The 25,861-nt window shown below is 39.5% G+C and overlaps 1 protein-coding gene across 11 annotated transcripts in view; it reads left to right on the plus strand.

The window, feature by feature from the left end:
• The first annotated feature begins 2,072 nt into the window (after positions 1-2,072).
• IL1RL1 (interleukin 1 receptor like 1) overlaps positions 2,073-25,861 on the plus strand; it is a 29,922-nt gene continuing 6,133 nt past the window's right edge. Inside the window, exons 1-11 of one of the 11 annotated variants that reach the window (XM_013190249.3) lie at positions 2,073-2,363; positions 6,958-7,108; positions 7,564-7,634; positions 9,581-9,782; positions 10,081-10,249; positions 10,337-10,499; positions 12,975-13,043; positions 14,882-15,014; positions 15,100-15,251; positions 22,048-22,188; positions 22,901-23,059. In XM_013190249.3, the coding sequence (XP_013045703.1) occupies positions 7,568-7,634; positions 9,581-9,782; positions 10,081-10,249; positions 10,337-10,499; positions 12,975-13,043; positions 14,882-15,014; positions 15,100-15,251; positions 22,048-22,188; positions 22,901-23,059 (1,255 nt within the window). In that variant the 5' untranslated portion in view covers positions 2,073-2,363; positions 6,958-7,108; positions 7,564-7,567. Of the gene's footprint in view, positions 2,364-3,577; positions 3,815-6,059; positions 6,157-6,237; positions 6,647-6,933; positions 7,109-7,563; positions 7,635-9,580; positions 9,783-10,080; positions 10,250-10,336; positions 10,500-12,974; positions 13,044-14,881; positions 15,015-15,099; positions 15,252-15,587; positions 15,730-15,877; positions 16,788-22,044; positions 22,189-22,900; positions 23,060-25,861 lie in introns of those variants that run through there. The other 10 variants (XM_066984513.1, XM_013190245.3, XM_013190248.3 and 7 more) reach the window with 10 other exon arrangements.

Genomic DNA, 25,861 nt, shown 5'->3' on the forward strand with positions numbered 1-25,861 from the left:
AAGCTGGGGGTTGTGGTTTAACCTGGCAGGCAGCTAATTACCACACAGCTGTTCACTCACCACCCACTAGCCTCAGGGGAGAGAAATGAAAAAATGTGTAAACTTGTGGGTTGAGATAAAGGCAGTTCAATAAGAAGGAAGGGAAAAACAATACGAAACAGAAAACAGAAAACAAAACAAGTGATGCACAACACAATTGTTCACAATCAGCTGACTGATGTTCAGCCAGTCCCTGCGCAATGGCAGCCACCCCCCACCCAGCCAACTCCATGTAGCTTTATTGCTGAGCATGACACCATGTGGTATAGGATATCCCTTTGGTCAGCCTGGGCCAGCTGTCCTGGCCGTGTCCCCTCCCAGCTCCTGGTGCACCCCCAGCCTCTTCACTGGCAGGGTAGCATGAGAAGCTGAACAGTCCTGGGCCCTCTGTAAGCACTGCTCTGCAACAACTAAAATATAGTTGTGTTATCAGCAATATTGTCGTCACAAATCGAAAACACAGCACCATAGAAGCTACCGGGGAAAAAAATTGACTCTATCCCAGCCAAAAACAGGACAGTGGGCCAAAAATAACAAAGCATTCAACATTCATTGCAATTTCTTACAAAAGCTGCAGGATGGCTTTTGCTCAGCTGCTAACTTTAATCTATAGCCATGAGCTCAGTTCCACACCTGCATCATGATCTGGGAATGAACTGGGCTTGAAGAATGGTCTATGGGATAAAGGACTCTTCTGAGGTCTGGAGCAATATTGCGAACATCTCTGATCTCACTTTATGACAGATCTAATTCTACATTCAGGCAATGGAAGATATCTTCAACTGAAGGTATTTAACTTTATCCTAGAGTGACCTGACATGTCATGGTGAGAGGAGGCTGAATATACACTGAATGCAGATAATTCGCTCCGTATTTTCTGCCTGAGTCTCTAGGGAATGGCATGAGGAAACAGGGAAGGCCTTGTTGCTGATGAAACTCCACGAACCTTAGCAGGAAGTGTTTTTTCAGCTTTTCAAGCTATCAATCTTAATAGACGCTGACTGGTTGACCAAAGCACTGTGGGATTTCATTGTTGCAGAATGTCCGTATGACACTTTGCATTTTCTGTGTCATATGGAAAGTGCAACCCCTAGACCACTTCAGAGGAAGTGACATGCCAAGATCGGGGGAAAGCATGGGTGTGGGCAGCAGTGGCAAGATGCTTGCCTACTGGCATATAATTGCTACATCTCTGTATATTAATACGGAGTTGCTGACAATGCTAGTGACTGCAACTCACAGCAGATTCCCAGAAACACTGGAAGTTATAAAGAGTATCAGCGACTCTGTCAGGGGAAAAAAAAAAGTGTTTGAATGACTGTGGTATAAAATCCTCTTGTTTGGTTCAAGAAAGAATGAAACATTGATTCTCAAAACGTCTTTAGGAGTTTTCTGCCAAGATGTACAAAGCTGATTCTTCCCTTGGAATATGGCTGATTTGTTACTGAAATCACCCCTTTAGACTAGCAGATACACATGAAGGGGACAGCTTGGGACCTTTGGTCTGATGGGCCCAGGTTTAGTGCTGATGCTTGGAAGGCTGCTCAGCAGTCTTGCACAGTGCTCCTAAAATGTCTTTCCGACATTAGGTAGCCCATACTACCTCCTGAGTACCTGCTCATGGTTGTTACAGTGCGCTGGGCCACTTCCATCCCTGTGGGGACTTCTCCCGCTCCTGCTTGCTCTCCCAGATTTTCTCCTGGATTTCTAGTGAAACTGCCCTGCTTTTCCAGCCTTCTTTCCCTCACTGACTTAATTTAGTCGTGGTGTAGACAACTGTTTTCTCAGGGGCTTTATTTTATCAGTTTACCTTCCGTGAAGCAGTTTCCTGTCTAAAAAATCATTCCTGGTGCTCCAGTGATGTGTACAGCTGTTCTGCAGAACTGCTCCCTGACCAGCCCTATCAAAGATACCACTTATTTTCAAAGCAAATCGGTTTTAAAGCACCCTCTGCCGACTGAGTGCTCCTCCTTTGTTCCCCTCAACTATGTAAGAAAGCCCCTAATTAGGCAGCAGGCTTATTTTTAGTACAATCACACTAAAATGGCATAATTTGTGATTAATGGAAAACCTATGCTCTCCGTAGAAGAGATCTGATTAACTGTAACTAGAAGATGCCATCTCTGATAGGTACCTAGGGTTACTAGTGTCATTTGCATGTTCTGTTCTGTTCAGTGGGAGGCGACTAGATGAAGCTGTAAATCATGCTCCTCCAGATACGCGTTGCAAAAAGCAGTTAAAAAGACGTTTCAATAGTCTCTGGTACAAGCAAAGGATCCAGTCACAGGGTAAACTACTTCTCTGCTGTTTGAATTTTCCAAAAGGTAGGTCAAATCTTTATTTTATCATTTAGCCAAAAATAAGTGAAGCTGTTGGAAGTACTATCTAGTATTTTATAAGAAACTTTTTTTCCGTTCACTTACGTGTCTCTCTATCTCAATAAAAAATATAAGATTAAAACTGGGGATACACTTGTGATATACAAATAATCTGGGGACCAACCTAAAATCTTAGCTATAATGAAGTGTATGGAAATGGATTTGTCTTCAGTTTTCTGACAGATATTTTTGCCAATTATTCAACAACAGAAAATATTCATTATGCAGTTCAGTATATTTATGTAAGTTCTTGCTTCAAAATATTTTATAAAAATAATGTATATATTATTTCTAGCATTGGCATATTTTAATATTGAAATTCCTAAATTTTGCCTTCATACCTGTAAATATTGTAGGCGTTAACTATCATTACTCTTCTGGAATAATTTCATTGTTACTGTTTCTATTTTCACAGCTCATTTTCAGTCAGACTGGATTTTCTGGTTTGATAAGAGACTGAAAATAACTTTCAAATGGAGAATGAGCGAATTCTATGTCTATGTAAACCTATCTCACACACCTGCTATTTCATGGTATTTTTACATTGTGAAATCTGTTAAGCTTCTTAAAGTAGAAATTACAATAGCATTTTCAAATTTTGTTGGTATGCAAGATATGCTATTTTTATAATGTTTGTTCAGTTTTATGAACAGCACTACAGTTTGTTGCTAAATACACTTTTGGAAAAAAAAATGCTATTAATACAATTGCCTTTGGAGAAGCAAGGAGTTAAGTCTTAGAGACTACTATTTCTGTAACATAACAAGGTAGTTCCCAGTTCTTTCATCCTCCTTTGATATTGGATCTTTAGGGGTTAGATTTTGACTTACGTAATTATGGCAAACCCTTGTATTTGGATCTAGTGCTTTTTCAGCCTCAGACTGAAGTTTTCCTTAACAGTGAATTAAGCTTATTACATACAGCTACTGTGAACTATAAGGAAGGAAGAAATTTATGGAAAATACATCCTTTTCTTTTTATCCCTGAATATTAGCAATCTAAATTTACGGTACACTGAGAACCTGAAAATGCAGATTTTACTATAGACAAATGTAAATATATATATCTGCCTATATCTCTATATATATAAGTTCTTAATAAATAAGCAAAAACAGAGAGGAGACATCCTCTCATAAGTATTTTCAGAAGTCATGGCCTTTGTCTCACAGTGCTTTGAGCTGCAGGAAGCACTTTTAGTTGTAGGATGTAAGGTGTCAGTGCTTTTGTCTTGTGCCTCCTAATAGCCTTTTTATTTGATCCTAATATCACAGATGCGTGGATGCTTTCATTTTGCTTTGCAAAGGGTAATGCCACAAGCTCTGAAGCACTAGTGAATAAGTCCCTGTCTTGCCATCTACTGAACTAGAACTGCAACTTCTGCCTCAGTTTTTGTTGAGGTAATTGGGTAGCTTGCAGCTGATCGAAGTGGGAAATGCAAACAGAATTGCATTGTTCTTTTAATTGCCTGAAGTTTTTATTTATTTATTTATTTTCAAGGAACATTTGTCTTTAAGTAGAGCCCCTTATATTGCCCAAATTTGTATAGACAAACTCTACTTAAACTGATGCCAAAACATAGCTGCTTAAAAATGGGAGAGAAAGTAGTAAAAACCATTAGTAAAATTATCATCAAAATTATGGGGGAAGAATGTGTTCTTTCAGCACAACTATTTTGCATTGTTTTGGTGCAGGTTGGTAGCCCAGTATGTGTAAGGTTTCTTGAAGTAATACTTTTTCCAGAAACAGAAGGCTAAAGACAACAACCAGCAAGTACAATAGGCAAATACAATTTCTTACCCTGTGTTGTTCTGGCACTTGTTCGAAGAGTTGGTGAGGGTAAATAATTGGCTTTCCTCATCCCTGTACAAAGTTGTCTCTCAAAACAAAGGAAGCACAGCTCCTTGCAACTTTTTTTAATCACCAACCTTCAGTTTCTGGGACTGGAAACAGCACTGGCAATAAATGGATCAAAAGGATCTCCAATAGTTTTATTAGTTTGGAGCAAATATGAAATAAAATATCAAATGAGAAAGAATGTGTCTTCAGACAGTCTCCAACTGAGAAACTGATTTTCCTTAAAAATCACTCACTTCACTTTTTTGTCATCTTGCTTAAATATATGCTTGCTTAAAATAACTCTAAAAAGTAGTCAGACAGTTAATATAATTGGTATACTTTGTCTGGGACAAAGAAGTTAATGGAACAGAACAAAACACTTGGAGGGAAAAAACTCCCAGCAGAGCAGCAGGGATATTCATGCCTATATCAGTACCTTTTCCCATGCCTATATTAGTACTAATACTCAAATAATATAATAATATTAAATTCTAGTTATTATTCAGCTCAGTTTTTCACTTAGCTGATTCTTAGGGTCCGTTTGCAAACTTCACTGTGGAGACTCAGTTGATATGGATGTATCCAATCTCAGCTGTATGAGTTAGCCCCGCTGCAACTAGGTTTTGCATATCAAGTTTGCGTATGCATATACACAATCATGTATTTGGCATGCTGCATGCATTCACAGAATCACGCAGACTCACAGAATAGTTGAGGTTGGAAGGGACCTCTGGAGATCATCTAGTCCAACCCCCTGCCAAGGAGGGTCACCTAGAGCATATTGCACAGGATGGCATCCAGGCAGGTTTTGAATAATTCCAGCGAAGGAGACTCCACAGCCTCCCTGGGCGGCCCGTGCCAGTGCTCTGTCACCCACACAGTAAAGAAATGTTTTCTCATATTCAGTGAGAACTTCCTGTGCTTCAGTATGTGTCTGTTGTCTCTTGTCCTGTTGCTGGGCACCACTGAAAAGAGTCAGGCCCCATCCTCTTGACACCCTCTCTTCAGATATTTATACACGTTGATGAGATCCCCTCTCAGTCTTCTCCAAGCTAAACAGTCTCAGCTCTCTCAGCCTGTCCTCATACGACAGGTGCTCCAGTTCCCTACTCATCATTGTAGCCCTCCTCTGGACTCGCTCCAGTGGCTCCATGTCCCTTTTGTACTGGGGAGCCCAGAACTGGACACAATACTCCAAGTGAGGCCTCACCGGGGCTGAGTAGGGCAGGATCACCTCCCTCGGCCTGCTGGCAACGCTCTTCCTAATGCACCCCAGGACACCATTGCCCTTCTTGGCCACAAGGGCCCATTGCTGGCTCATGGTTCACCTGCTGTCCGCCAGGACCAGCAGGCCAGCCCCCAGCCTGTACTGGTGCACGGGGTTATTCCTCCCTAGGCGCTGCACCCTGCCCTTGCCTTTGTTGAACTTCATGAGGTTCCTCTCAGCCCAGCCCTCCGGCCTGTCCAGGCCCCTCTGAATGGCAGCACAGCCCTCCGGGGTATCAGGGAGTCCTCCCAGCTTTGTGCCACCAGCAAACTTGCTGAGGGTGCTCTGTCCCTTCATCCAGGTCACTGATGTGTAAGTTGAACAAGACTGGGCCCAGTACTGACCCATGGGGGACACCTCCAGCTACAGGCCTCCAGCTGGACTCCTGCGCTGTTATGTTAAAAAGTAACTTCTAAATATCTATTAGTCTGGCCTAAGATTTCCTTAAAGTTAAAGTCAATAAACTGCAGGTGCTTGTATGTGGTGCTTTTCTGCAGCTGTAATGACAATGAGCAGCTCCTCACACAAACTGTTTCTAGGAGATCCTGGATGGTCACTCACTTCCCATAACAGGCATGGCAACAACCTCGCTGGGATGCCGCATTTTTGGTCTAAACCTCATATTTCTGGTAATTTGTGAGTATCCCTGCAAAACACCTACACTGAAACACTCATGCTTTTCTCTTCCAACACTACATTTTTTTTTAGAGTTTAAGAATAAATCCCTGGATGTAATTAAACTTTCAAACAGAAGAAGTTTCCCACATCAATATAAAAACAATGGCATTTCTGAAAGCTCAAAATTGAGTTTGTTCTGAATTTCAGACTTGGCACAAATGTAGGCCAATGTTTGTTTAGTCTGGAAATCTTTGGCACCAAAATAAAAATTCCTTGCAGTTAATGTGACGACAGTACTTACGCTGCCTGTATGTTTTTTGCCTACTTTTTCGCTAGTGTTCCTGTGCTTACTATCCATGGGATAAATTATAACTTGCTGCTAACTTGCTTTCTCTTGAAAACTTATCTGCCATCTGTTGCACCCGCTCCTTCGTTATATGTGATAGCAGTAGCCACCACTCTGTAATCTGCAGTTAAAGATAGCATTCAAGTGAAGTCTTTATTAATGGTAAGTAGAATTCTTATGACTGCTTAATAGATCTGGATTGCATGTCTGCTGTTTCCTGAGATATTCACAGATTAGGTCAAAAGTAATGTCCACAAACCAATAACCAGTTTCTGTGATAAAGTGGTTTTCTGGAGGGTTCCTGAGCAACACTGCCAGCTGCTAACTGCATACACCTAATTACAGGAGGTGTATGTCAATTAAACACAAATAAAACATCGATGAGGCACAGGATCTGCCCTACTACTATTATGTGAGGATAATATATATTCCTTTACCTACCTTTCCAGTCCATTTCTTCACTTCCCCTTCAGGTTTGCATTGCTGATGGTGCTCGTCTGTTTTTGTTCTTGCCGCTAAGCACTTACCTATGAGAACCTGTCTCTGAAGATACCTCCACAGAAAACAAAGCAGGTGGTGTGCACCTACGCAGTAGATTGGATGTAAGCTTAACTCAAAATCAAGGTATGTATTTTCAAATCCAGGATCTGTCTTTTTCTAAATCAAGGTATAATTTTTCACACTTGACTATGAAGAAGGTGCCAAAGTACATATGCCTTCCTTAAAAATAAAAATAAGTAAATAAAAATCAACGACGAAGGAGGAATAGGCTTCTGTACAAGGCCTGCCATGGCAGAGTGATTCCCCCACCCTCAAATCAAACTAAGTCATAACAGTAGTTTCGATGGAACATCAGTTGTTGCATTGACTGTAGTGCAAAGAGCATCACCTCAAAGCTGTAGAATTGCTGCTACAGACACACACACATGTTCTGTACAGAACAGCCCACATGACTCAGCTTATCTCTGCATGATGCTGTTATCTGCTAGTAGATGTACATCAGCAATGTGGCAATAGCATAACCAATGTAGTGAGAGCATATTCTGAGATATCTTTTTTTTTTTTTTCCTTTGGTTTAGAAATATGATGGGGTATGTACGTTTGATATTCCTATCTACCTTCCTCTTGGTTTCCGTGACATCAGAATCATGTGAGTCGCATTTAAAATCTATTTTCTAATTAATTTTATTCTGCAGAAGTGTTTAAGCTGGTACTGAATTAATAGTTTTTAACCTAAAATTAGCTAGTTTATCTCAAACCATTGATCACAGCTTAAAAGTTAGCTCTACATGTCGTTTTCTCCCTATATTAAAATGCACTGAGTAGTGTCCATTTCTCTGACATTAAGTATAGGTTTTACTTTTGCTCTTTGGCATCTTTGCAAGCAGAAGGAAAAGGCTTCTTGGAGGGTTTGGAGTAGCTGATCTTCCTGGCCCCAGCTGGGCAAAGTCTCCAAGAGCATGCTTAAATCACACTGAGCAGGTTTAACACATGCACTTTGTTGCACAGCTCTAGTGGCCCTGCAATCATTTCCTACCAGTGAAACAACATTATATAGCACTCACATTGTACCTAGTCTCCAGCTGCACTGCATATTTGTCTGAAAAACAGTGTAAGATACAATCTTTAAATATTTCCCCGTATTCTCAATTTTACAACATGAATAATAATTTTTAGAACAAACTAGATCTTTTAAGAGATCAAATTCTGCTGAAGAATTAAGCAAGATAATTTTCACAGATGTCACTGAGTTTAGATAAGGCCTCCCATTTTATCTTTGTTCTCTCTCCTTTATTTTTTCCTGAAGAGTGCTGTACTTCCATTGTGTTCCTCCTTTGGTGGGGCAAGGCAGGACTCGTGGGTGGGAATGCTGTTAAAATGATGGACTTAGGGTTGCTTATACCTGATGTGGATAATTTAGGTGTCTGAGTAAATGAGTCTATATGTAATGTCAATGGAGAAAGACCACTTCAGAAAGAATGAGAAGGCAAGCACTCACTATGCAGAAGGACTCACCCACGACCTGATCTATGCACGCATCTAAAGCCAGGCAGTGCTCCCCCAAAGTGTCATTTTTGATAGAGATTCTCTGTTTTGATTAGCTATTTGGTTACATCATCTCATTTTCTTGCTCCCTCATTTACTGTAGCTCCTGTACTGATCTGCCCAGTTTCTATCCTTGCCAATTTTCTCATGTTTCTCTTCTCCAAAACTGCATTTGACTTTCAGACCACAGTTTCTATGTTCGGCAGTCAGTTTACTGTTCAGGTACCAGGGCACTTAAATAGCTGTCAAAATTGCCTGTTTCAAGTTTCTCTGGACCAGTTTCAGTATTCAAAAGTAGAAATACACGCAGTTTCTTTAATAAAAAATTAGTTCCTTACTCCCAACTTTTTTTTTTTTTTCATTTTTTTTTCTTTATTCCCAAGCTGTTTACTCCTCTGTTTACTCCTCTCATTCCTCTCTGGTGTCTTCAACTTTTCATCTGATTCTTCCTTTCAGTCTGTTGCATTTTTTTTTTACATTTTCATGATTTTAAGAAAGAAGCTCTTCTGTTTGTTGTTGTTTTTATCCATTTTCTGCATTGAAAAGGTAAAGCAAAAACTCCCCTCTGTTATGTAAATAAATATTATTACCGAAGGATGGAAAGCTAAGTTTATAAAACACTATTAAAACCAATAGTTTTCTTTGTGAAAGATTCATGTTTAGAACTCTGCTTTGAATAAATACAGGATTTCAAGCAAAGATTTGCATGAGTTCATTTCAACCAATCGTACTTTCCAATTTAAAACTTTTTTTTTTTTAACTATATGTCTTGTTTGAACCTAGATGTTTTTGTTTGTTTGTTTGTTTCTTTTCTGTCCCACACATTATTTTTGCATGTCTTCATAACTCAAGATGAACAACTTTTTTTTTTTTTTTTCTTGAAAAAAATCTACTGGGAATTCATTTGCTTTACATTATCTCTGAAAGCTTGAGGATGGTAGTTAGAGCCATTTGAATGGCCTACTGATCCAGAAATACCAAGGTCTCCTCAGTCTTCAATGCAAATAAGGTTTAATTCATCTGAGATTTTAATATTTTGTTCATTTGCAGATGATGCAATGGAAGGTGAGGCTTTAGTTATAAGATGTCCCCTAGGAAATTCAGCTGTGAATGTCACCTGGTATCACACAGACACTAAGAAAATAATTCCTGAAGAAGAAGAGGGATCACGAATATTTTCATTAGGAAGATTTCTTTGGTTTCTGCCAAATTCTGTAGAAGATTCTGGAAACTATACTTGTGTTACACATTAGTAAGTAGAATATTAAAAAGAGAAAAACTTAAGATTTGGGAAGAAAAAAACATACATGTTTTAAAAATACATTTTGATTATTATCTGTGCAAATTATGCTATTTTTATGGTGTACAGAAATTTATTTAACTTCCATTCTGCAGTTGTTATTTTTATAACAGGCCCATTAACAATCAATATCCAATCGAAATATTGTAACCATCCATGTACTTTTAAAACAAGACTCATATGTTACAAATATTCATTCTATTCCACATAATAATACTGTCATTAAAATACCTTCATTCATTTTTTAAAGCCCGAATAATAGCACAAAAGAGTTCAACATGAGCGTGAAGGTGCATCCATACAAGGAAGGAATATGTTTCCCAAGCCGGATACTTTATCCAAATGACACTAGAAGAGGAATTATTGTTTGTCCTACATTTGACAATTATAAGAATGCTACTATGATCCAGTGGTATAAGGTAAAGAAAACCCTGATGGTGCCAGCTGTAGATCAGATTACTGTGAGATGTTATTTGCAGCCAAATAAAGAAAGCTTTCTTTTCCAGGATTGCAGACCTCTTCAGGGAGAGAGATATTTGAAGAAAGATAAATATATTTATATTAGTGACCTGACAAAGGAGGATGATGGTTATTATACTTGTCATTTTACCTACACTCACAGAGGAAATGTGTTCAATGTATCAGCTACAAGGATCTTTATAAGTGAAGGTAAGACAGTCATTTTCTAGCTTGCTAAAGTAGAAAAGATTATCACCTCCTTAAAGGAAATGAAACTCCTTTATACAATAATGCAAAAAAAGATTTTTGGTTGGTTAGTTGTATCTTCTTAATGAAACTTTAGCTCAACTTTTTTTTAGATGAATTTTGTGGAAGGGAATTCCAAAGGAGCAAGCTGGAGATACAGTCAGACCTGTCCACATTTGTTTTCTTGGTAACATTTTCTGAGGGCTCTGGTTGCCTGCTGCAGTTGGTAGGGCTCTTATTTTTGAGGCGAAGGGTCTCTTTTGTGGGTTACCACAAAACTCCACTTTATATTTGTTTGGCAGGAAGAAGGCCTTTAGCTAGCGACAATCATCTGGTGATCACTGGATCACTGATATGCTGATGGCTCAATACCTGCTGCCCCATCTTGATTATCTAACATTTATTTTATAGTCAGACTGGAAAAAAAACACTTTTAGATTTCTGTTGACTGAGACAAAATGAGGGATATACATAGATGGAAAATTAACGGAGCTCTGTGATTACTGTCTTTGTTAAATTGAAAGTGTCCGTCATAGCTGAGTTGTGTGGACCTAGGGGTGTTTCTAGGATTCAGTGTCCTCACGGAGGCCTTGAATTTTGATGGCAGTGAGGGAAGAGCATGCCAGCAATCAGCAGTGCCATATTGTATCAGTTTACAAGACTTCAAAATGTGTTTTCATTCTGCAATCAGATCAATAGATTTTTTTTTCCTGGTGAAACTAAATATTGTTCATTTGCAGGCTGACATCACAACTTTTTGTTGTGGGAAGGTGCCCAGCTTTATGGGAAAGATATTGATCTGGAGTGTAGAAGCCTCGATTAGTTTTTGCTGCTGTACCCAAATCTCAGTAGCAGAGTTTGTTCCAATTATTCTGAGCTGGATAGAAGAGATTTGAGCCAAGAGCTAGTATGGTGGCTTAGGAGGCGCCATACCTTTTCTCCTTCTCTTCCATGTAATACCCTGTTGGTCTACATGACAATCTCTGCCTAACATTCCATTTTTGTTTGAATGTACTTTCATTAAAACTTTTCTAACCAGTCAAGAATTTTGTTCTGCCTGGGTTATAATGGAAATAGCTATTACTTATTTGCCACAAAGCCACCTAAAATTACAGAGACCTTTGTTGCATCCAGACAGATTACTTCATTTCAAAGCTAATTTGGCTTTTTAGATCATTCTGAAAGAAAAGATTGCAACATAACATGTGAAATCTCAGAGTGGTCTTTTGAGTCTGCTTTAGTTTTTACCATTCAAAATACTTAACAACAACATTGTTGAGTTCTTATTAGCCCTTAAAATTAGTATGCTGGATGAATAAAGCTGTTATGCGTTGTTAATATTGGCTTATGATGTAAATCCCTGTTGCCTTGCAGATCTGCACTGACCCAGGGGATATTCTGCCTCTGAATGCCAACAGCTAAATGCTTAGCATTGCCAGCAAGCTAGGAAATTGCTGCGTTTCTCCCAAGTTCAGATCCAGCTAATGAAACTTAGACACGGTTAGGATAAGTAAAGAGAATGGCTTTTCTGGCAGCTTGGGAAAATGGTGCTAAATATGTTCTTACAGATTTTTTAGGGAAATATTGTTATGGAATTTACAGAGATGCCTTGAGAAAGAAAAGCTTATAATGAGGGAAAGGATAGCAAACGATGTGTTTGGAGTGGGACGTATGCAACAGTATGAATGGTAAAAAAAGAAGCAAAATGCAACAGGGGAAAAAGATGCCTAACTGAAGCATCTGGATGTAGTTTGGGACCTGTCCATATCAATTATTACTGGAGATGGAATGTAAGAATATCAGAGGAAAAGTAGCACTCCTAAAAGCTAGTGGCAAGGGATGTTCAGTGTGATGGAAGACAGATGTAACAGGGAGTGGTTGTGTGCAGCACCAGTGTGGAGGGAAGCCCAGGAGCCGGATGTGCTCCATGTAGGGAACAGAGGTCAACAGAGGCAGGCAGCAGGGGAAGTGGGACTGTGTGTCATATATTGCACGGAAGTGTACATTCTAGCTATTCCGTATCATGGATAGGAGTCATTTCTCAAATGTCTGAAGGAGTTTCATTTAAAAACAAAATTAGCAACCGAGAAAACACACAACTCCCTAACTGTATTTGCTTTTTTTTTCCCCACTCAGCATCTAAAAACAGTACTTGAGAAACTGAAACTTTTCCTTGCTCTTTATGTACAAATGTAAAAATTAAACAGGCAGAAAATATTTAAACTATTGACATGTACTGTCTCTCCTGTCTCACCAAAAGTATCTGGTCATAGGAATAAAATCAGGTAATACTGACAGGAATGTGAAACACTGTTGTAATGTTTGCAAATCTACTTCAAGATGTTAAAGCATTAGCAGTACAAATGATAGTCATTATTTTACAAAATGAAATTTCACAACTTTCTAATCTATACTTCCTTCTCTCTTTAATTTCTAAAGCAAAACACCTGTCTCTACCTGCTCAAATTTTGTTTCCAAAAGATAAAGATGTGATAGAAGTAGAGCTTGGTAAGTACGGGCTTTAAATTGTTTTTAAAACAGCTTGTGATCGCCTAATGAACGTGAGGATCTTGAAGAATTAATGATGGAAATGTTCGTTACTTCTTTTTTGCACTGCAATTTTAACCAGATTTAATGCACCCCAGGCAGAGATGTGAAGTTAGGAATAACTGATAGGATAATACTTAGGCATTAACCAGCAATTTAAGGACTTAAATAGCTTATTCTACTTTCACTGGGATAAACTAGGATGACTCACATGGTCAATTACCACATCTCAGCTGAAAGTGTGACAGCTTCCATGCACTTCAAAGAGGGCCTTAACTAAACCCTTTGAAACTGATGGTATCCTTAAGAGAGGATAGATGCCTGATGGTATCCTTAAGAAAGAATGATGGTATCCTTAAGAGAGAAGGATAGAGCAACTAGAGATACTCTTTACTTGTGATTCTGATCTGGACATAGCAGCTACATCTCTGCTGATGAATGAAGGAGAGCAAGGGTCATTGGTCCTGCCATGGTGGCTGGCACTGAGCAGATTGCTCTGGTCGTGGGGTGAAAGGACCAGGGACTGAACAAGCAAATAGTAGGCTGAACAGCTCTTGGTGCAGAACATGTGCCCTGTCTCCCATTTGTTTAGGACTGGGGATGTTCTCCATGGTTCAGATTCATCACCCCTTGTAACTTGTGGTAGGAGCAAGGGCCATCTAGGCTCTTTCTTTGTATAGTCAACGGAGAAAGCTGGGCTTCTCCAGAAAGTGACTCTGCCCATCTGAAACATGAATAGGTCGCCTAAGAAGCCTGTCTCCCAGAGGAGGTAGGATGAATCTGGGCCACTGGGAGCTGGGATCACAATTACTGTTCCACTGTTTCTGCCCTCCAGCACTTGTCCTACAGCAATACTGCTCTCACAGCATGTACTGTGGGGGACCTGGGCTCAGACTCCTTTTCATTCAGGCATGTATTCCTGTTCTTTTTTTTTATTCTTTCCTCCAGTTTCTTTGTCACTCAGAATTAGTGCACCAGGAGCCTCTCTCTTTAATAAGATGGCTAGTCTTTAATACTCTCTGTGCTCTGCCTATCCTTCTTGGACAGTAAGTAATCTTGCAATGCATGGAGTAAATTTGATTAACATCTAGAAAATACTTTCTGTACTGGGTCTATTATATCCTCTTTGCAGAACTGAAGGGATTTCTCCGTGCTCCTTATTACCAATTCAGGATGTAAATTATAAGATTTGTTAACCTTATCTAAGCCCTGCTTTGATGCAGATTAACATGGAAATAAAGTGTTATATCTGCTTCCAGTGCAACAGTGACTCTTGTTTCTGGAATAAATATTTCCTGATGGTAAATACGTAATAAGACATTTCCTGTTTTAGTTTTGCTTGGACTAGTTTGCTCTAGTCTTGTCCAGCTTGAATAAAATCCAAGATAAGAATCAGCAAACAAGACAAGTGAAATACTGTATGCTGAAATTAAATTATGCTATTTTCCCACATGTCTGTATGTAAACTAGCATTTCCTTTCCATACTCCCCAATAGTTGATTAGGTGTGTTAAGCATCACAAGTAAAGTCTAATTTCCTTTCACAGTAACATATATAAATAATTCCTTTTGTAATCTTTGTTAATGTATTAGATATTTTGTTAATATCTCCATTTACTATTTCAAGTCCCTCCTATGCAACATTTTCTCTAGGTTAACTCAGAAATATGTCAGAATTGCTAAGGTAAAATCAAAAGTGATATGGAGATTTGTAGAAAAAGACGTTATGAGGAAAATAATGTTATACGTTATACATATTTTTAATTGAGGAAAGTTTACAACTCTCTTCATCTTGATTAGGTGCTCCTTTGTCTCTGAAATGTCAGGCCCGTCTGGGGATTAAGAAACAGCCTATAGATGTTGTCTCCTGGGATGTGGATAACAACCCAGTAATATACACAGATACTTCAAGATTTCATGAAGAAACTCATTTGTAAGTACATATAATGTGGAATAATCCTTTTCTTAATGCAAATTGTGCTTAATAGGAACCACTACCAGCTCTTTCTCTCTATTAGTTTTGAAGGACAAGCACGAGAATATTACAAAGAGTCAACTTTGCACATCACTGAAATAAAAGAGGAGGATCTGCAGTCAAATTTCACATGTGTAGTGATGAATGAAATGGGAAATACAAGGGCCACGGTGACATTACAACTCAAAGCACAATGTAAGGGTAGAATTTGTTCATTTTGTTTTCTTACATACTTAAGGCTCAATTTGAAATACACTGGTGATTTTATTTTTATTTTTAATTTATTTTGCATGTTTATATTTAAATTTGATTTATTTTCTGCTGGTAAGAAAGTTTGTTGGTTACAATTAAAACCAGTCTTCGTCCTCCCTACATCTTCAAATCAGTGGCCAAGTTCTTGTGGCTTCTTTAGGCTATGGAAGGCCTTGGTGTAAATTCTGCCTTGGGGGAAGGGAAAATGGTATCAGCGAGAGATTAAATGTGCAGAGCAGGACAGTGTGCCAGCTTTGTGACAAGAATAACCTTTTCTAGGATATTCCTGCCCTCTCCCTGTAAGTGCCACTGAGCTGACTCTGTGCCACGCACAGATGAAAGTAACAATTTGAAGGCTTTCTCTTGGATTCATTTTGAAATGCATTGTTCTAGTCATTTCTCCTGAAGAAGGAGAATTAAGGTCAGTGAATGGTGGGATGGTCTTTATCAGTTATGGGAATTTTTTGTTGGGGATGGTCAGATCCCTGAAAAAACGTTGTTGCCAAATCACTGAGTTTGATTTTTATGGCAGGAGTGGTGATCAATGGTTTTCTCTCTTATCCCTTCAGATGGGCCGAACCACCTTGAGAAGAAATCCCACAGCCTTTAAGAGGGTTTAGTTTTCTATGAGAGAATGGTGGAAAGAGTAAAATCAAGTTTATTGTGATCAAAGGGCTTGCACAATTACATGTCCTGCTGTCCTCTTGACTGTTCGTAACTGCCTACAGGATTATGGCTTCAAGCAGAGTCATATTTCTGTGCTGCAGCCTAGACTAGAAGGGTTGTAGTTGATTTATAACAGAGAAGGGAGCATCATTGAGGAGGATAGCCCAGAATTCCCCAGGGGAAGGTGAGAGGGGATGTTCTGGCTGGATATTACCAGGTGAGTGAGAGCGTGGCTTCCCTCAGGAGGCTGGGCGCATGTCAGCCTTGTGCCAAGTTATGAGTGTGGGAATGTACTTACCGTGAAGGGGAAGGAAACTGAATAACTTCCTGTTCACTCTAGTTCAGGCAATGCAATCATTTATTGACCCTATACTGCAAACTAGAAGAAGGAAAGGCTGCATGAAGGAACAAGTATATTTGATATTCTGTATTTGTGAAGTGATTCATGAAATCTTATTTCTGCTGCAGACAAATCTTATTTTATTTTTATCCATAGGTCATCAGTAAATGTTCAGGAAAGCTCTTGACTGTGACTCCCTTTGCCACTGCCCATTTTATGTGGATGTCTATGCCCTTCTTGTTGCTGCTATTGTCAAGATGCTTGCTTCTGCTACTCCTCATCACTGTTGGTGTGAGCAAGGCTAAATCCAGAAATGGCTGTGCGCTGCTTTAATTTTCTTTACTTGCTCCTCATACAGCTCAGCAATATTTATGCTAAAACAATGATAGCTTGCCTCTGAGTATAATAAAAATGCTGCATAGATGTCTTGTGCCTCACATCTTGTAAATATGTAATAAAGACATGTACTCTTCTTTTTTTGTTTCTTTTTGTTTTAAATGATTTTTTTAAATATCTATGGTCATCTCTTAGTTTTTCCTACAGCATAACTCATGTCTCCTGGCTACTGTCCTGTTAGTGTGCTTTTTACACAAGTTTCCGTTCTGTAGTGTGATTTTTTTTTTTTCCCCAGGGTATTTAGTATGGGTTACATTGTTATTATTTGTAACACAGATCTGTGATAGGAAGTAAGAGATCAATAGATGGTGCATTTACTACTGAAGTTACTTGCGGAGGCATTACATGGACTAGTTAAATTGTGTTTAGCAGCACAGGTGACAGGTTAAAGAAGGAAGCAAAGATGCTGTAGGTAACTGCATTTAAGCTCCTCTGCTTGAATCTGTTCTGTCTTACAGTCTTCAAAAATGCTGAATGAATAACTCACCACACAGAAATTTTCCTGGGAAACCAGGAATTAAATCTAATCTTCTCAGTCATAATCAAATACTTTAAGAACTAGCTCATTTTTAGCCGTACCTTTATAACAAATTTTAGCAATTTGATTTGTTAACAGCTGTCATCTACATAAGAATTAAAAGTTGCAAGAGAGGAGAGAAGAGAAAATATGGGGTTTCTGTCAGAGGCAGAGTCAGCTGTTTGGTTTTGTCTCCATGACAAACAAAAATACTAAATACTGCCAGGAAAGGGCAATATGAAACCCTTCCTTCAAACTTATTCCCTGTCTTTTCTCTCCCCACTTTGCCTGAGGCTGTTTGGTATCTTCTGACTCCTTTACTAACACTCGTTCATAAAAAATACCCTTTATGTCTCATAATACTTTTAATACCTTAAAGTAATTAGTAATTAAAATAATACTTTAAAGTATTAGCCCATGATATGGGCTGTCTCATTTCCTCCAGATATTTCAGTCCTGTGCCTCCATTTATAATCCCAGAAATGGTGATCATCCCATGTTTTACATTCTCCCCCTGCCACAGGACACAGTCTCTGATGTGCTCTGAGATCATCTCCATAACTTCTCTCTGGTCAGTGTGAAGAATTTGCAAAAGGTTTTCATTACATTTCTTCCTCCTTTCCTGGCCAAGATGTAGCTAGTCTTGCTGGACACCTGGCAAGAGGCAGCAACTCTGCCTGCAGCTAAACTAGGTTACCCTCCACAGCCACTTGTTATCTCTAATGCTGGAAGATACCACCTCCTTGCACCACTGTGCTGGTGTCCAAGCCAGCTCAGATCACTGATAGCTGCAGTGGGTAAATGCTTACGAAAGTAGTGCTGCTGTCAGGGGTGGGGTGGGAGGTGGCACAACACCATTAACCCCTGACAGGGAAGCCATGACAAGTGGAGAAACACTGGAAGTTTTAACTCTTTCTACCAGCAGATCTCAGTCAGGACAAGAACATTACCTCAGCATCACATCTAATCTGTCTTCTCAGGAATTCAGAAGCTGTCAGAATATCTCCCAAGTGTTTACCTTTTTATTAACAAATAAATTGCCACTAGCTTCTAGTTCCTCATGAAATCACAGAATCACAGAATAGTTTGGGTTGGAAGGGACCTTAAAGATCATCTAATTCCAACCCCTCTGCCACGGGCAGAGACACCTCCCACCAGACCAGGCTGCCCAAAGCCCCATCCAGCCTGGCCTTGAACAGGAATGGGGCATCCACGGCTTCTCTGGGCAACCTGTTTCAGCCTCTCTTCATAGGAGAGGTGCTCCAGCCCTCCGATCATCTTTGTGTCCCTTCTCTGGACTTATTCTATAGGTCCTTCTTGTGCTGGGGCCCCCAGAGCTGAATGCAGGGCTCCAGGTGGGGTCTCACAAGAGCAGAGCAGAGGGGGACAATCACCTCCCTCACCCTGCTGGCCACGCTGCTTTTGATGTATCCCAGGATAAGGTTGGCTTTCTGGGCTGCAAGTGCACATTGCTGGATCACGCTGAGATTCTTCTTCATTCAGGGCTGGTTAAATAATTGGTTGTTGTGTTTCATGGGTCTGACGCACAAGTACTGTCTTGTCTCCCCTGGGCATTGCTCAATTCTCATCTGCAAAGAAGTGTAAAATGCCTGGGGTACCACAAAGCCTTCTGGTGTGAATGTTCTGCTCTGGAGAATGCCTGAAATTCCAGTCGTTCTGAGCAGAGATAGAGTTCAGCCCAGCACATCAGGTCTGTTTTTCCTCAAAGTTATTTAATGCTGTACCTAACATTTTATCTCATCTTCAGTAAAAAGATGTGGCCAGGAATTCCAGATCCAGACCTATGTCTTTGCTATCTGGAAGTGTGTTTTCCTTAGAAACCAAATTTAGAAAAAGATGCAGTTCTTCCAGAATCTGTCAGGAGATGCCTTCAAATGTTCTTTTCTGACTTGTTTTCCCTGGCCTCTCGAATATTGTTTCCTGTGATCTGATAGTTCTGTGTTCCCATTGCTCTTAAATATCAATAAATAGTAATAAACTACAGTCAGCTCATGAACTTTCTGCTACTAAATAATGCAGTGAAGTCAAATCAAGCAGCAGGATTTGGTCAGTCTTGTTCAAGGCCTCCAAAAGTGGCTCTGGCCTTTGTCCGCGTTGTACTGAATATAGTTGATTTATTCCAGAGCAATGAGAGGCTGAGTCAGCCTTACTGGGAACTGAAAATGCTCTTCCAGAGAGACCCCTGTGGGGATTCTTGTCTGAGGCTTTACAAGTTTTATAAGCACAGGAAATTTATCACTTTTTTTTTCAGACTTGGTCTAATCACTGAGAGGCCAAATGTAAACAGCTCGTTTTAGGTTCATAATTGCAGAAGTTGTTGTTGGAACCTGTTTCTTTTCTATTTGTTTTCTAAACAATTGCAGATCTCCTAGTCTTTGTGGGGGTATTTTTCATCAGGTGCCTGATGGCTGGATGTTTCTTTCTCCCTTTAAATGGCAAAGAAAGAAACAAGAAGAGTGAAAATCATGTCAGATTTGTCTCATTTCCTACTAGGGGAACTGGAAAATGTACTTGCAAAACCTTTGTTAATCTAGCTTTTCAGTGCCATTTCTCAGGGGTTTATTAATTAATGCTTTAGTTTAAGGTTGTCTCCAGAAATACTACTCAATGTACTGCCTTATTCATCATCTCCTGGAGAAGCCAGGGAACCTGTAAATCTCAATATATGAGACTCTTCACTGCTATATATTTAATCCTATTTCATTCACTTAGGACAAGTCCAAGAGAAGCTCTGGAATTGCTTTTTGGTGGTGGTAATCTGTGCATTCACCTGGTAGCTTGCTGGCTGCATGAAATCTGCAACTCGTTCCACTGTGTCTTGCTGCCTCTTTTGTAGAGGAAATTGAGACTGGACCAACAGACTGCTGTGACATGTAGCTCCTCAGGTGCTGGTGAACAGCCTGTTGCTGCAGCCACGTGTGTTTTGTGTATGTTTTGCAGGCAGAGGGAGGCAAAGCCCTGAAAATCTGATCCCTGCTCTGAATGCGTAAGGCTTGTCTGGGTAGAGTTGCTACCAGCATGTGAGCACCGTCCACCAGCTGACATGTGGTAAAGGGTGTCTACAGTGTGAGAGCCAGACCCACAAATTAGTACTGCCAGAATGCCTGTATTTCAATTTATGTGTGGCCAACACTCAATGGAGTATTTCTTTCCTGAGCCAAGCTAGTCTGAGATTGCAGCGTACCTCAAATTTCATTGTAAGACTGAAGGGATGGTTCTAGCCATACTCAGAACCAAGTTATTGCATCAGACAATTGTTATATTTGCTACATTGTACTAAAATATATATATATATTCATGTTGTCACTTTTATGCACTTTTAAAACCACTTTTATGTGATACACTATCTGGACTTTTTCATGTGCCTTTCTGTTGGGGTAAAAGTCTGTCACCCACTCTGACTCTTCTGGAAGTATATATTTTTAAATCCAAATCTTTTTAGTAGTCTGAATCACAGAAAAGTCCCCAAAGTGGTTGCATTATTACAACTATAGGCCAATAAATCATCATGATGGACAGGAATAAGTAGATTAAGAAGGTGGACTGCAAATGGAACTCTCTTAACTGGTTTATCTATCAGAGAAAAATGTGTATGGAACTGCTATGAATCTATATGTTAAAACCATGTGGAATTAGTTTGGGTATCTTTTATTTGCTTTGAAGCATATTTCTATGAGGCAATTTTTGTTAATCTTCCATCCAAGAGAATGTTTCCTCTTTGTATAATCACTGTATAAATTGTTTGATATTTGAATTTCAAACTTGGCTATCTAGAATTCACAGTGTTTTCTATACCAAATACTGTGCAAATTCAATATGTCTGGCACATAGGTCAAAAATATCTCTTCAGCTTTGTGGCTGTAATAATCCAAGGATTAAGCTTCCAGCTTTCTAAACTGGGGAGAGCACACAATGACCTCACTTCTACCTCCCATCATCTTTTTCTGCATCAGAACCAGATGTCATCTAGAGGCTGCGCACATCTAGACTGACTTCTGCTATGTGAATCACAAAGGGAGAGGAGAAACAGGCAATTCCAGAAAAATATCTGACTGGATTGCTATAGAAATATAGCCATTCCCTAGAAGAGCGATAATTACAATCTTATCCTAGACTGTGAGCTTATGATTGCACAGAGCTGATGACAGCCATTTTTGTTAGTTTTCTTCTCCGAGGATGAGATGATTGGATTCAAGAGCTCTTCCTTGAGGGAAGCTGGGACTGCAGCGGGTGACTTCTTTCTTCTCAGTTTTCCTTACTCATCTTTGTTTTTTTATGCTCTTTGACCCTCAAAGGAAAAGGAGGAGGAGAATCTCATCTGCCACTGCCATAATTTATCTTATTTTTACAGCCAGACTTGTTCTGTTTTCCTGCTTGTCTTGCGTACTTTGTTCTTATCTTGCAGATTTTATTATTTGCATGTTTCTCCATAGCCTGTTTGTGCAACAATGCCCCAAGCCTCTGCTTGCCCCTGCGTGGACACTTACTAGTGTCAGGCTTGGGCTCAACTGCCTTGCAAAGTGATTGAACATTGTTGTTGAGCAAAATACTTATAAACATTGCTGCCAGCTGTGGTATTTAATGCACTTTGGTCTGGGTGCAACACTCGTAGATATTAATTGTATACTGCTCAGTACACTTCTGCTTTAGGGGTTCAACAGGCCTCTGTGCTGGCTACATCAGCTGGGGAAGGTAAAGGTCTTGTCTTCTCAGATGTGAACTCCTTAAAACCATAGCAGATGCAAAGATATGAGAAGCTAAGGCTGCAGCTAACACTTCATTTCTCTTCTTTGCAGCAGATCATCCTAATGTCCTCATGATCGTTGGACTTCTAGTTCTGCTAGTGATAGTAGCAGTTTCTGTTGTACTTTATCAGTTCTTCAGAATTGATATTGTCCTATTTTATCGGGAGATATTTCAGCCGTACTCAGTCAAAGATGGTGAGTAAGCATTGCACAAGAAAGTTTAAAGGAAAGGAAAGGGCAAATCATGTGGAAATAGATAAATCTGATAGTTGTTTACTAACTCAAATGACACTTGAGCCTTATTCTTCACTTTCTCATGCCTCTTGAAATCATTTATATAAGGAGGAACAAGCATAGTTCTAGTAGTGCTTTGCATTTACTGCAGAACCATGTATTGGTTCTGTAATGATGTATTGCAGAAACAAAGAATTAAATCCTGTTTTGTTTTTTTTTTTTTAAATAAAAATATTTGTCATGAAATATTGTGTGACAGTGAAAATCTGATTTAACAGCCTATTATTCCACTGAAATAACAAACAATGTTATATAATAACAAACAATAAAACATAATAACAAACAAAAAAATCTCATCTCTATTTCATGCTAATATGCATCGATTAATTGAACTCTTACTTTATACACCTTAAGATACAGCTTTCAGAATGCAACAGGCAAATTCTCCAAAGCAGCAAATGCATAAGACATAACAGTTCAGCATGGAAAACACAAAATGAGCACAGTCTCTGATTTCCAAACATATATCCAAAGATGCACATCATTATAATTATCAGGAAGACCTACTTAAATCTATTTCAAAGACTGTATAGTTGTTATTTTACTCAGCTTTACAATAGACAGCTCTAATTCATGTTAACAGAAGGTACTTTCCTCTTGCTCTACCTTGCAGATGGGAAGATATATGATGCATATGTGATCTACCCCAGAAGCTACAGCAATGAAGCTAATTTTGTGGAATATTTTGTACACCAAATTATGCCAGATATTCTAGAAAATAAATGTGGATATAAATTATGCATTTATGGAAGAGATACATATCCTGGAGAAGGTGAGTTTCAACTCAGATAATGCAGTGCATTACTTGTTAAGTTGGAGCAAGTTGTGTTCCTAGACCCTTTCAGGAGTACAGAATATCCCATTGCATTCCTGAGTGGGCTGGTCATCTCATCAGCAGCTGTGTGTCTAATGTGTCAGTCAGGCTGACACAATGGCACTTTGTGCTTGTTAGTGTTCTATGAAAAGCAAGCTGTAGGTTGGGGACAGAAATTGTTTATCAACTTCTTGGGTGATGCAGGAAATGTGACTCGAAGTGTGACTCTTTCAGACATACACCTGCTCTTTGGGTAGTGTAACACTGCATTGCCACTATCTGGGCAAAGCCATGACAAACCATGCATGAGTAGGCCTACAAGATACCAAAGAGAAGAAAACCACAAAGCTGAATAGTTAACCTTGCTGTTACCACTCAGGGGTTTTCAACCTGTGGCAAAGGATGTCACAGTTACAGGAAGTTCAGATTCTGTTCACAGAGGTGACCTACTTTCATTTTGTACAATTCCCAGTGCTACTTCAAGAGACAATCTGTGGTCTCTATTCCCATTTCCTTGTCATCCAAAATGAATTTGTGTTAATTAATCTGTGTTAATTTTCACATGGACAACCCTACACTCTCTCTTATATTAGCTGTCATCTAGATATTATCTGCTTTCCTCCAGGGCTTAATTGTTTGTCTTGTGCTCTGGTGTTCTGTGGACCACATGTTCTCTTCTTATCAGAAAACAGGCATGAAACCAAAGATAGCCCATTCTGAGTTATACATTTCTAAAATTATCTGCATTGGACCAGATGTGACACATCTACCCAGAGCTGGGCCAAGATCCTTGATGTCCTCTTCTGACAAGTGGCAAAAGTTCTGCCTGGCCTTGAGAAAAACCACTGCAACAAGAATGAAAAAAAAAAAAAAAAAAAAAAAAAACGCCAAGAATTGCTGATCCAGACTATAGCTAGCATGTCGGTTTCAGAATAAGGAACTGGCATTGGCCCACAAAGATGTTAATGGCAAAAATTTATGCCACCTTCTCAGATGATATTTTGTTTTGGGATGGTACTCTTAAACTTTCCTGGAGAAAATCGAGCATAACATGCAACTGAAATGCAGACTGGGACTAACAGGGACTCTCTTGGCTGAAAACAAAGACATTTTCATTGTGCAAAGGCATGAATGAATGCCTGTAACCCAGGCAGAATGAAGACTCACCAAGCCAGCCTCGGACAATGAATAACTCCTTTTTTGACTCATTCAGTCTGATTTTACTAAAACTCTAAAAATGTCCTGAGCATTGACTGTTGTCTTTTACTCTTCATGTTTATTTTCACAGCCTTCTGCTTTTGTCTTCCTTGTCCACTTTCAAGTCCCCAAATACTTCCACTTGGGTGGAAAAGCTGTTCAGAATCAGTCTGTCATGGGGAGCACTTAAAAGTTCCCTGCTTCCAGGCAGATGGACTTTACGCATACACTCCCCACTCTTGTTTACCTTGATCTTGATCTTGATTCTTTTGTTATCAGATTTCCAAATCCAAAACCTTACAGTTAAAATATGCTAAACACAGAGTAAATCAGGAGTATTATCAGCAAATACCACTGAGTTACTGTAAACTTTCCCGAATAAGTATCATATCATTTGATGAATCATATTTTTCACTGTTAAACTCCATGTATTTCCAGAAAAAGAAATGTAGCAAGGATATAAAATGGGATTATTATTTGAAGAAGAGTTCATGACACTTAGTTCCAGAGCAAAGCTTTGTAATTTGTAACTTGTGCTCTTCCAGTAATAAAAAAGATGAAGAGAATGATTCAAGTGACAAACAGCACTACACAGCTGTTGGACTCCCTTTGGTTTTCCTAAATTCACTTTTTGTTGTTGTTCTTGTTTCCTGTTCTTACTGATTAAAGGCATTTTCTGTGACTTATCTGTTGCCTGAAAGAAGTGTAAATGCAAGTATTACCCATCAAAGGAAGAGGTTTCTGCTCCATTCTTTTCATGGTCCCGTTGGGTTGCCCCAACTACATTCCTTGACACAGAATCTAACTAAACACTGTCAGAGCTGCTGTACACACACACACACAAAGAGAGTAAATAACATAAAAATGATCATAAGAATGATGATACTTCACTGCACCAATGTTCTGTGCAGCCAAGTGTCCTACCTTCAGCAGTAACCATGGGCAAATGACTGGAAAAAGCTCTAAGAACAGCCTCTTCTTGACCCAGGAATTGCAAATGCTGGGCCTCTCTGAGACTGAGAAGACCCTTGCAATGGGCTGGCAACCTCTAGCAAAGGAAAAGAGGTCGCATATGCAGATGATAGATAATGTCTCTTAAAGAGTGCCTTTATTAAATAGCTGTTACATCAAAATTCCTTAGCTCAGCTCCAACTTTGAGATTCTTTGGCCCAGCATCACATACTTCCAGTAAAACAACTCCAGCTTCCCTTCCGCAGACCACAGAAAACTCTTCGGACTGGGACAAGTATTTCACCAGATAGGTACTCATCTGCAGGGTTCTTCTCATGGACAGCAGGTCATTGAGAAAAGCAGATCCTAGATGTGGAGTTTTCTGAGCTGGCCCAGAGCTTGAGTTTCGTAGGTACAACACAGCCGACATCACAGTCCCAGCTGTGGTTAATGAACTGTCCCTAACAGCTTTTCAGCGGGAAAGAAAAACACCTTTAGTCATGGTGGTGATCAGATGCCCTGCAAGTCTGGATCCAGCCCTGTTGGGTTAACGTATAAATTAGCACGCTATAGAAGTAATACATAGTAATACATATAGAAGTACATTGTAAT

Source organism: Anser cygnoides, chromosome 1 (genome assembly GCF_040182565.1).
Source record: "Anser cygnoides isolate HZ-2024a breed goose chromosome 1, Taihu_goose_T2T_genome, whole genome shotgun sequence".
In the NCBI taxonomy this organism is placed as follows: Eukaryota; Metazoa; Chordata; class Aves; order Anseriformes; family Anatidae; genus Anser; species Anser cygnoides.